At 37.8% G+C, this 12,245-nt stretch overlaps 1 protein-coding gene across 1 annotated transcript; it reads left to right on the forward strand.

Annotated features, from left to right (window-relative positions):
* The first annotated feature begins 10,297 nt into the window (after positions 1-10,297).
* Positions 10,298-11,986, forward strand: LOC138883373 (uncharacterized). The gene has a single exon (XM_070164055.1). The coding sequence runs from the start codon at positions 10,298-10,300 to the stop codon at positions 11,984-11,986; it is 1,689 nt and encodes a 562-aa protein (XP_070020156.1).
* The last annotated feature ends 259 nt before the right edge of the window (positions 11,987-12,245 follow it).

Genomic DNA, 12,245 nt, shown 5'->3' on the forward strand with positions numbered 1-12,245 from the left:
CTTGACACTATATAGAAAAATAAAAAATTAAAATACAGGTTGGGTTGCCCCAACAAGCGCCTTATTTATAGTCGTGGTAAGACTCCATCACTTTCACCACTTTTCCTTCCACTTTGACGATGTAAATTACGCCCTCAAATTTTGCATCAATTTTTCTATCACGTTCCTGGGGAAGTGGTATAAAAATAAAGGAACCAAGCAATAGATATCGCATCTTGCACTTCTTGGCCCTTAAGTGAGGAATGTCGTTTTGCCTCCTTGGTATGACAAATTTCAGAATATAAACACTTTGTTCCTCATTCATTAACTCCTCCATATGCTCTACTGGATCAATTCTCATGTCAGTAACTAAACACAATGTTGAAAAATATTTAGAATGTCCAATATGCTCCAACTCCAAAATTGAATCATTTTTTACATCCTCAATTTTGCACTCTTCGTCAACCTTGGAATCATTAATAATATTTTGGTCGAATAGTTGGAATTCCTCTTTCCGCTCCACAAGCTGGCCAGTATCCACAAAAATTGGTTGTAAGGCATCACACGCCTCAACCCTTTTATTCAATTGAGTCTACATGTCATGGATATCTCAGCCAAATTGGTCTATCTCTTGCCTGAGGTCAGTTCTTCCTTCTATCAATTGTTCTATCATATTTGAAAGACCATCACGGAGAAACTCTTGAGATTTTATCAGTTGAGCTTGTTCCTCTAGCCAAGATTGGCTCACTACATCTGCTTCTTCAAAAATTTCCTCTTGCTGGTACTCGCTTTCTTCATTTAGTTCTTCCATATTGGCCTCCATTCTTGTGATTGTTGCCCTCATTCTTTTCATATCTTTTTTGAGTTCATCTTGTTGCTCTGCTACTTGCTTCAAAATATCCCTAATATATGCATCAGGTTTCATATCATGCACTTCATTACCTCTATCAAACTCACAAATATTATTAGAAATATCATAATAGGAGTTCTAAGAAGGATAATAAGAATTAGGACAACCATCCCAATGTCCACCTTGACCACCACACATATGACAAATATTCCACCCATAAGATTGAGATTCACAATTTTACCACAAGTGTGGTCCTCCACAATATGGACATGGATCACCAAAATAAGAATAACCAATATTCGACCAATTAACATTCCAAGATGCCATATCAACAAAGATAGTAAATATTAACCTAAGATAAAAAAAATTAAATAGACAAAAAGTAAAAATCTAATCTAGTAGACAAGTTAATTTCTAAGTCCCCGGTAACGACGCCAAAAACTTATTGCTCCCAAACGCACACGCAAGTATACGTGGTCCACAAGTAATATAGGATTGTAAGTGTAGATATCATATCCACATGGACTTGTGATTAACTATCAACTAAATTAAACCAAACGATTAATCTATCCAAGTGAATCCTAAAGTATGAATATTTGACTAAAATTAATCTAGAGTAACAAATTAAGAGATTAAAGAAAATAAGTTGGCAAAATTTGCCACAAATTCAATGAGAGACGATATTCTAGAGTTATGGGTTAGTTAACAATCTCGTTGAGTTTTTCACTTAAATTGTCTAATTAATTTATCTAGTTTATTGATTGAAAGGGTTAATATTACTCGTAGCCTTCTCCCGAAGTACTACTCGTCTATTCAAGCTAACCTAACGCCTATATTCCTATGGAATTAGAATTAACAAGAACGCATTAATAATTCCTGTATAGTAACCAAGCAAGGCGATTAGGTATTCCTATCCTAACCACAAATCCGCTCCCCCTCAGAGTTAAGATCTTGTTCTACTCAATCTTATATGCATCTAGAATTCCCTCTCCCGAGTTCAATCCTAGATTCGTAGATAGTATTCAATTGGTGATCAAGCAATCAAATAATTAAGCGCAAGATTGAATAAATAAACCAATATGATAAAATAATAAGAACAATTCAATCTTCAAACCACAACGTTCATGTAGCACCCAAAACTCTAGAACTAATAAACTATGAAATTAAAGGAAGAGAAGAGAAGAAAAACTAGTTAGAAGCCTCCTCCAAACATGGTTTGTGTTCTCCCACGCGAATTCTCCCTCAAAGTATGTTAGCCTCTCCAAAGTGGCGTATATCCCTTCACAAATAAGTTTAGTCTTGCTTTTATACGTATTGGGTAGGTCTAGGGCCGAAATAACCTTGTCCCGAGCGAAATTGGAGAAAATTCACATCACCGGCGCCCTGCCTAGCACCAGGTGCCCTCTACGGCGCTCCAATATTTTTTATTCTGTTTCTGGCGCCACAGGTAGGGCTGGGCGCCACATGTGGCGCTGAAATATGCCTTTCCATATTTTCGTCCGTTTTGGCTCTAATTATGCACATTTCGCCCCCAATTGCTCCCGGATTATTCCTACACACAAAAATACCTCAAATTAATATAAATCAACATATTTTGCATCCTAAATCCATGAAACAAAAGTAAAACATGAGGCGATATACATACAAATATATATACTTTAAGCACAACATCAGTTGTATCTCCTAAATCTCTCTTTACACTACTGTTCTTATTTATGTTTTCCTGCCTTACATACTCGGTACTTTATTCGTACTAACATTCCTTTTGTCTGGAGACGATGCGTTTCATGCCCGCAGGTCCTGATAGACAGGTGGACAGTCCTCCTAGTAGGCTATCAGCTCAGCGGAAGGTGTTTGTGCACTCCACTTGCTCCAGAGTTGCCTATTTGGTCAGTATGATTTGGACATGTATTGATTGGTATGGCGGGGCCTTGTCTCAACTTTTATAATGTTTATGTACTCTTAGGGGCTTGTAGACAGATGTCATGTATATGGATACTTGTACGGCCTTGTCGGCCTATGTTTTGAGTATACAAATAATCATGTCGACCTTATAGGCGCGTATGTCATATGTATAAGTTTCTATATCATGTTGGGGTCGCCCTATGTCTAGCATTCTCTTATGTTTTATTCTAGTTATCTCATGATGGCCCTTCTGGATCATTTACCCATGATGGTATGATAAGAAAGATACGTTACGTTGGTACTCCGTTGAGTAATGTACTGGGTGCCTATCGCGACCCTTCGATTTGGATCGTGACATTAATAGATCATAATTAGCAGCGATTGATGCTGTTCATTTCAAAGATTAAAGCATGAAAAATATTTTCGACATGAAAACAAGTTACTATAGATAAATTAGAACCAAAAACCAATTTGCCTGTAAAGCTAAAATATCTAAGAGGTTAAATTATTGTGAATAAGATCAAACTGAACATAATAGGACAAGCAGATATATAAGAATCAACAGGCTAGAACGCATAACAATATCACAATTTTTAGCATTCAGAAAACAAAGGAGGAGGAGGAGGAGGAGAAGGAGGAGAAAGAGGCCTGAAGTTGTTTAAACAGTGGGTACAAGTTAAATTTTTTTTAAAAAAATGGATATAGATTAAATGGGGTGACCAAATAAGACGCCCCGTGCAATTTTTACATAAATGCAGCTACTGGTTGGTGGTAACCAATGTATTTTTTTATTGGGACAAATTCGTGAAATAAAAATATGTCTATTAGCATATAAAGTATATAACGACGAAATGATTTTAGAGTAGGTAATTATTATATTATATGTTATAAATTTTTCTTCACCGTATTGCAATTTCTACGTTAGTATTCATCGTGTAAACGTCCTCACGATACCATTTCCGAATAACAAATAGATAGAATGAAAAACGGCTTAAATTAAGAGAGACTCTAGAACTAAGGGAGCATAACTTTTGTTGCTCTCAATTGCACACGCAAATATACGTACTTAACAAGTAATAAAGTGATGAATAAGATATCGAACCCACAGAAACTTATCGTTAACTACCTACTAAATCAACTAAAATTATTATCTAACCAAGTAGATCAAAGGTTGAGTTTTTGCTGCTAAACTAAGGATGCACAAGTAAAATAAAAAAGTAAACTAAGACAACAAAGAATTGTTGTTTAGAGTTATTTTAGTAGAGATAAATATTTCAAGGTTATGATCGATTCACCAATCAAATTGAGTTCTAGTTAATTTCCCTTCAACTCGAATTGCTTATGGTTGTTAATTAGCCGGATTATGGTTACTTGTATTCTTTCGAATTACTACTCATCTACTCAATATAGATTAACGCTATATTTCGATGAATTAATCTACCAAGAAAGCATTAAGATTACTGTATCTAATTAAGTATAGTGATTAGGTATAATTCTATCCTAAACATAAATCCGCCCCTTAGCCTTAGAGATAAGATCATGCTTTCTTTAACTCTTCTCTAATCTAAGAACGGATTTTTCAAGAATAATCTAGATAGTTGATTGAACTTAACTGTTGGCCAGACAATCAAACAATTAAGCATAGAGTTAAAGAAATAACCATAGAACAGCAATTCATGGCTAAGCACAGTCCCAAAACTAAGAAATTTATCCACATATAATTATCATAACAAATTCACAGGCATTTGGAATGATTAAAGTACTAAAAAAAGATTAATGGTAGAAAAACTCTCTAAGCCTTGCTCCAGTATGCTCTCAACATGTTGTCCTCCAAAATAGCATGTCACCACCAAAATTAGATTTGAAATCTCTTTTATGCGAGTAAGGGGTGTGTAGGACCAAAAAATCTATGTCCTGAGTGAAATAAGAGAGTTCCCCACTCCGGGCGCTACAACTAGCGCGACGTGCCCAGCTGGGTGCTAAAGAGCTTTTATTGCTGCCTTTGGCGTTTTACTGGCGCCAACCCGGGCACCCAAATTTCCTGCCGTTTCCTCTTTGCTGCCTTCGACGTCCAGGTTGGTGCAACGTACTTACCTGGACGCTGAAATGGTACTTCTTCTGTTTTCTTTTGGTTAAATTTTAAATTTACGTGCCTTCGTATTTCTACACATATAAACACCAAAATACATGATATTCAAGTAAAATGTGAGACAATATGCATACCAAACATGCTTTTAGTCGGATATCAACTTTTCTAGTTAATTAGTAGCACTAAGCCGAGTATCACTACATCATAATTAAAAATAGATATTTCAAAATTCACTCTCTTAGCCAAGTCATTGGAGACAGATTTTGATTTGCAAAAATAAGGGAAAGTGCACGGTTAGCCACTAATAACATATGTATTTACTTTTAAGCCATTGTTTAAAATATCTTTAGTCTTTAACCACTGCTTTGATAAACTTTAACTGCCCGGACGTAAATACCCTTTTGCTCATGTCCTTAACTTCAGGACTACATGTCCTTAACTTCAGGACTACATGTCCTTAACTTTTGAACTTGTAGCTCTAAGTTCAGGGCTTCACGACTACATGTCCTTAACTTTTGAACTTGGAACTCTAAGTTCAGGACTACATGTCCTTAACTTTTGAACTTGTAACTGTAAATTCAGGACCAAGTGTCCTTAACTTTTGAGCTTGTTCGTTTAAGTTCAAGACCTATTGTCCTTAACTTTTGGGCTTCTTAACCTAAGTTCAGGACCTATTGTCCTTAACTTTTGAGCTTGTTAGTCTAAGTTCAGGACTTCAGGACCTATTGTCCTTAACTTTTGAACTTGTAACTGTAAGTTCAGGACCTATTGTCCTTAACTTTTGGATTTCTTAGCATAAGTTCAAGACCTATTGTCCTTAACTTTTGAGCTTGTTAGTCTAAGTTCAGGACTTCAAGACCTATTGTCCTTAACTTTTGAGCTTGTAATTCTAAGTTTAGGACTAAGTGTCCTTAACTTTTGAACTTGGAACTCGAAGTTCAGGACCAAGTGTCCTTAACTTTTGAACTTGTAACTGTAAGTTCAGGATCCATAACGTAGCAGAAAATCAAATGTTATTTGTATCTTTTCACAAAAATAAATTAATAATAATTGCAATTTACATATAAGATTGCTGTCAAATTACACAACAGAAAAATAATAACAAAAAGAAACAACTAAAAAAATAAAAGACTACAGAATCTAACCAACCAAAAGAAAAATAAAAATAAATAAAGTTGGAGAAGTGGTCTGCAACGCCGAGAAAGTGGTCAGCCTTTGGGTTTAGGAAGTGGGATGAAGTTGGGGAAGACCTTACTGCATGGGGAAGAGAAGTAACGAGTTTGAGAAATTTTGATCAAGAGAAAGGGTTTTGAAATTTTGATAGAGGGTTTGGGAAGGAAAAGAGATAGAAGAAAGGGTAACTTCATCTTTTCATATTAATTTTAATAGAGTAGTGGTTACTTTGGATAAAAAGTAAATATCACTTTAAAAAGTGGCTACCCCACGCTATTTCTACGCAAAAACAAATCCTTTTTCATTAAGCATGTAGGCCTGTCTAAAACAAGCCCAACCAAAGACACACTGTTTTACTGGATCAAGCATCCTAAGGCCCGCCCATCGCCCATTAGCTAGAAGTTTAGCAAAGACCCAACAAAATACTACTACACGGTTAAGATTGAGGATTTTGTTGAAATGTACAAAATAAGGGAATATTAGTGTTCTACTACAATATTCGAAGGGCACACAACAAGGCAAATTTTTGCAGCAATTTGTTGTTAAAATAGCATGGTATAGCCAGGTTTCTGACCGGTCATTCAGAAATAGTCAGCGTTTATCAAGTCAATGAAAAATAGTCACTATTTTGCTACAACAGAGACCGGTCCAGCATAATATACTGGAGTTCGGTGCACCTGTGTATGAACTCCATCATATTATGCTGGACCGGTGTACTTTGCTGGCTCTAGTATAATATACTGGAGACTGGAGCACTAGTGCTCCAAACTCCAGTATATTATGCTGGACCGGTATACTTGCTGGAACTCCAGTATATTATGCTGGAGTTCCAGTGTACTTATGCTAGAACTCCATCATATTATACTGGGATATTTTTCCGGATTTTGAACAGTGTTTTCGTTCAGATTTATCTTTACATGAAAAGTGGCTAAATTTCGATTACTTTTGAAACTGTGACTATTTTTGGATGACCACTTGTAAATCTGGCTATTTTTGAATTTCTCCCCAATTTGTTTGCTCCTCAATGTACATTGTTAGTAAAATCTATTCACTCTGCTAGTTGGCTACAAAAGGCGTTAAGAAACTATCTCGTCTAAGTAATAAGTTACTCTATTATGCCAATTCGTAGTCTTTCTACTCATTTCGTTCTTTATTTCATTTCTGATCGTCTCTTTCAAGTTTCATTAGGCAGTGTTTTTCGCTGAAATAATGTCCCAAAAAATACATAATAAAATTGTCATGCATGAACCTTATTTTTCCATGCTAAACCAAACTTTGGCTTAAAACACAAGTACTGTATCGTCCTCAAAGAGTGACAAAGACTTCTATTTGATTTCCATCCTACATACTAATGTTAAAGAATTTATTACCGTAGGTTGTCAATTTAATTACTAGACAAATCACACATGTACATCAAAAGATTGCGTTTTGGTTGAAAGTGTCCCAAGCGACTATGTAGGTACAGCCACATATGCCTCAATAGTCCTTATTAAGGGCACAAACACAATGTGTATTGTTAATTGTTATGGAGTGGGGTAGCACTTAAATTAAATAGCCTACTTACTTAAGGTGCTCCAAACAGCCTAACATAAAATTGTTAATCTAAACAAATACTAACAAACAAGTTGCAGATAATATTTCAGCAACTGAGAGAGAAAGAAAATGCAAGGGGAGTGATTTTGGCAGTGGCGAAATTAGGAATTTTTCTAAGGGTATTCAAATTTGAAAGAAGTGAAAAACATTTCTGATAAAGGGTGTTCAATATGTGTTATATACCTCTAAAATATAATATTTTACATATATACACAGTGTAATTTTTCGACGAAGGGTGGTCATGAGCTGACCAACCTTGTGACCATATGGCTTCGCCGCTGGATTTTGGTACCACTATATAAGGGAAAAGGGAATAGCTCAATAGACATCTTTAGTTACATGAAATTATGTTCACCCGGTTTCATCTAGACGTGACTATATTCAAGAACCCTATTGATAATAGGTTAAATCTAGGTAATTTGGCGATTGTTTATGCTCCCACTTGATTATATTCCAATATCATAATACGGTTAATTGATGAAAAATAGGCTCTAATTGTAAATTGTATATATTGCAGGATGAGGAGCCTAGGTGATGCCTTAAACAGTTGTGATTGGAACCATTTTGGAGCAAGAAAGACCCCTCAGAGCTGAGTACGCTTGAAGACGAGGAACAGAAGTGATGAAACACAGAACTGGACATGCGCGCCCAGGTGCGCAACCGCGCTACTTTTAGCGCGTCCATGACAGAATCTCAGCCAATTAGCGCGGCCAGATGCGCGGCCAGGTGCGCGGTCGCGCTAGTCCAAAATCCGGGAAGAGTTATTTAGGGGCAGAATTGGAAATCTGGAGGAAAACTCACTTGACCTATATAAAGTCAAGCTCGCCCAAGGAAGACTGAGGAGGTTTTTCATAGTCTAGTGCAAGAAATAGAGAGACAAGAGGCAAGGAGGAGATTTGACCATCAAGTTCTTCTTTTCTTCTCTTGGTTTTTGCTATTTGGGATGAAATTGAATCTATTTGTGATGAACACTAGCATGAGTAGCTAAAACCCATTGTTCTAGGGTCATAGGTGAAACATGAATGTTGTTGTTTGAAGTTCAATTTGACAAAGTTGGTTTATCATATTGGGTTGTTTATTTAATTCTGCTTTTAATTATTTTGCTGAGTAGCTAACAGTGAAATACTATCTACGAATCTTTAGTTGAACTCGAAAGTGAGAACTTTAGAATGCATATAGAATTAAATAGGGCAAGTTCTTGAACCCGGGCCTCGGGGAACTGATTAGCAGTTGGGATAGACATATACTCAATTGCCTTGCTTGGTTGAAATACAGGAATTGTAAATGCATTCTTGTTAATCTTAATTTCATAGACATATAGGCATTGAGTTAACTTGAATAGGCGAGTAAGAACTCGACAGATTCTTATGAGTAACATTAACCCTGTCAATCAACAATCCAGGTAAATCGATTAGTCATTTTAAGCTAAGAACATAACACGATTGTTAACTAGCCTGTGACCCTGGAATATCCTCTCCTACTGTTTGTTACTCGAAATTGTTATTTGTTTGGTTAATTGCTCTAGTTAGATTATTGCTTGGTAGTTTAGGTAGTAAAACAATTACATCTCTATTTTGTGAAAAACCTCTTGGATAGACAAATTAATTGAGTTTGAATTAGTCAACAGTTAATCATAAGTCTTCGTGGGAACGATACTCTACTCACTACTCTATTACTTGACGATCACGTGCACTTGTGTGAGTGTTTTTGGTCGCAACAAGTTTTTGGCGCCGTTGCCGGGGACTTAGAAATTAGTACTTGACTAAGTTGAGCTTTTATTATTTATTTATTCAAGTTTTAATTTTCAGTTCACTTTGTTTGTGCCAATACAGGTTTTCTTTTCTTGAATGCGAAGAAGTAGAAGCGCAAACAATCTCCTTCCTCTTGATCCCGAAATTGAACGAATACTTCACAGATTGAGGAGGGAGGTGGACGCTATAACTAGAATTGAAAGAGAGTTGGACATCGTAGTTCAACCACAGCCAATTGAGATGGCAGGTAATGAGGAATGCGAGGTGATCGAAGCCGCAAGGCCCAGTCTGGCTAATATGACTCAGGCTATTGTGAAACCTGATATCACTGGGCACTTTGAGCTAAAACAATACATGGTGCAGCTGATCTAATCCACAGGGCTATTTGTGGGCTTACCTCATGAAGACCCGCAGAGGCACATTCAGAATTTCTTGGAAATTACGGACACTTACAATTATCCGAACGCTTCCAAGGACTATGTCAGGTTGACACTTTTCCCCTTTTCACTGATCGGGGAAGCTAAGGAGTGGTTGAATAAGGAACCAACGAATTCAATCCGCACTTGTGATGATCTGGCAAGGAAATTCTTAATCAAGTTTTTCCCCACTAAGAAAACAAAGATATTGAGGAGTCAAATTCTTGGGTTTGAACAACGAGCTGGCGAGACACTTTGTCAAGCATGGGAAAGGTACAAGAAGATGCTCAGAGACTGTCCTCATCATTGCCAAACGGACGAGGTATTGGGTCACACTTTTGTAGATGTGTTAGATGATGCTTCAAAGATGAATCTTGATTCAGCTTGTGGGGGTAGTTGCATGGCCAGACCGTACAGTGAAATCCAAATCATGATGAATAACTTCACTGCTAATGATAATAACTGGCAAAGTGATAGTGATTCATGAAAGGCAGTTAAGCAAAAATCAGCTGGGGTACTTGAGCTCGACGAAGTGTCAGCCATGAGAGCCGATATTGCAAAGCTGGCCAATCAGATGACTAGGATGACAATGCAGCAGCCACAGACAATGCAACATGTACAACAAATGACTATTTGCTGCGAACTCTGTGGCGACAGTCATATGAGTGATTTGTGCCCCACAAATCTAGAATCCATCTATTATGTGAGGCAACAGAACAGAGGTCCACCGAATCAGCATGCACAATACGGGAATTCTTACAATCCAAATTGGGGGAATCATCCCAACTTCTCATGGGGTGGAAATCAGCAGAATCAGAATCAGCATAGACCCCAAGGGAGTTTCAATCAGCCTCAGAGACCACCCCAACAAATGGAAGAAAATACCAATGATTTGCTAAAGAAGTTGTTGATTGACAATCAGCAACTCAGGACCAACTTCAGAAATCTTGAGAGGCAAATGGGGCAGTTAGCAACAAATCAAAACACTAGACCTGCAGGCGCTCTCCCCAGTGATACAGAAAAGAACACTCAAGTGAATGCAGTTACACTTAGAAACGGGATGGAGCTAGATGAAGTGCCAAAGAAAAAGAAAGACAAGCCCATACCTGAGGGAGAGTTGATCCCTAAAGTGACTCATGAGCCAAAGAATGCTGTTGAAATTCCAGAGCCAGTGGAGGCCCCAAGGCCACCACTACCTTTCCCTCAGAGATTGCAGAAAAAGAATGATGATCGCATGTTCACAAAATTTCTCTCTATGTTGAGCCAGGTTCAATTGAATATCCCACTTGTTGATGTGCTTCGTGAAATTTCAAAGTATGTTAGGTACATAAAAGATATAGTGGCTCACAAGAGAAGATTAACTGAATTTGAGACAGTGACACTTACTGAGGAGTGCACTTCAAGGGTCCAAAATAAGCTCCCTCAAAAGCTTAAGGATCTTGGCAGCTTCACGATTCCTGTGTGCATTGGTAATATTGATGTGGGTCGTGCTCTTTGCGATTTGGGGGTAAGCATAAATCTGATGCCCTTGTCTTTGTTCAAACAATTGGGCCTGGGTGCTCCAAGGCCCACTACTGTGATGTTGCAACTGGCTGATAGATCGATAGCATACCCTGAAGGGGTGAATGAAGATGTATTGCTGCAGATTGAGAAATTCATCTTCCCTGCTAATTTCATTATCCTTGATTATGAGGCTGATGAACTGGTTCCAATCATATTGGGGCGACCTCTCTTAGCTACTGGTGATGCAATTATCAAAGTGAGAGAGGGAAAGATGATTTTGAGGGTAGATGACGAGGAAGCAGTTTTTAATGTCTACAAAGCAATCCAACTTCCCTGCCACTATGAGGAGCTCTCAATGATATCTGTTGTTGAGGCTGATGAGCATATTCATTATTCGAGTGTATATCTAGACGATTCTCTAGAGAAAGCACTTATGTTGTTTGATAGCCTGGGGGCTGACGAGGAGGTTGAGGAGATGATGCACATCCTAGATACATATTGTGTGTACATGCAAGGGATACACCCCTTTGAGCCTTTGAATAGGCCAGAGGGACCTCCTCCAAAGCCGTCAATTGAGGAAGCCCCAAAATTGGAGCTTAAACCTTTTCCACCTCACCTGCAATATGCTTATTTGGGTGACTCTGACACTTTACCCTTTATTGTTTCTTCTGACTTGTCTAAATTGCAGGAAGAAAAGCTGTTGAGAGTGCTACGTGAGCACAAGTGAGCACTTGGGTGGACGATGTCTGACATTAAGGGCATTAGCACAGCCTTTTGCATGCACAAAATCCTCATGGAGGACGGACACAAGCCCATTGTAGAGCAATAATGCCGACTCAATCCAATCATGAAAGAGGTGGTAAGAAAAGAAGTGATTAAATGGCTTGATGCAGGTATTGTATTTCCTATCTCAGACAGCAAATGGGTAAGCCCAGTTCAATGTGCACCCAAGAAAGGGGGATGACTGTAGTAGTTAATGAGAATAA

Source organism: Nicotiana sylvestris, chromosome 12 (assembly GCF_000393655.2).
Source record: "Nicotiana sylvestris chromosome 12, ASM39365v2, whole genome shotgun sequence".
Classification (NCBI taxonomy): Eukaryota; Viridiplantae; Streptophyta; class Magnoliopsida; order Solanales; family Solanaceae; genus Nicotiana; species Nicotiana sylvestris.

What these genes read in the sequence shown, in the direction of transcription:
- LOC138883373 (XM_070164055.1), top strand. Translation starts at nt 10,298, where the DNA reads ATGAGAGCCGATATTGCAAAGCTGGCCAATCAGATGACTAGGATGACA.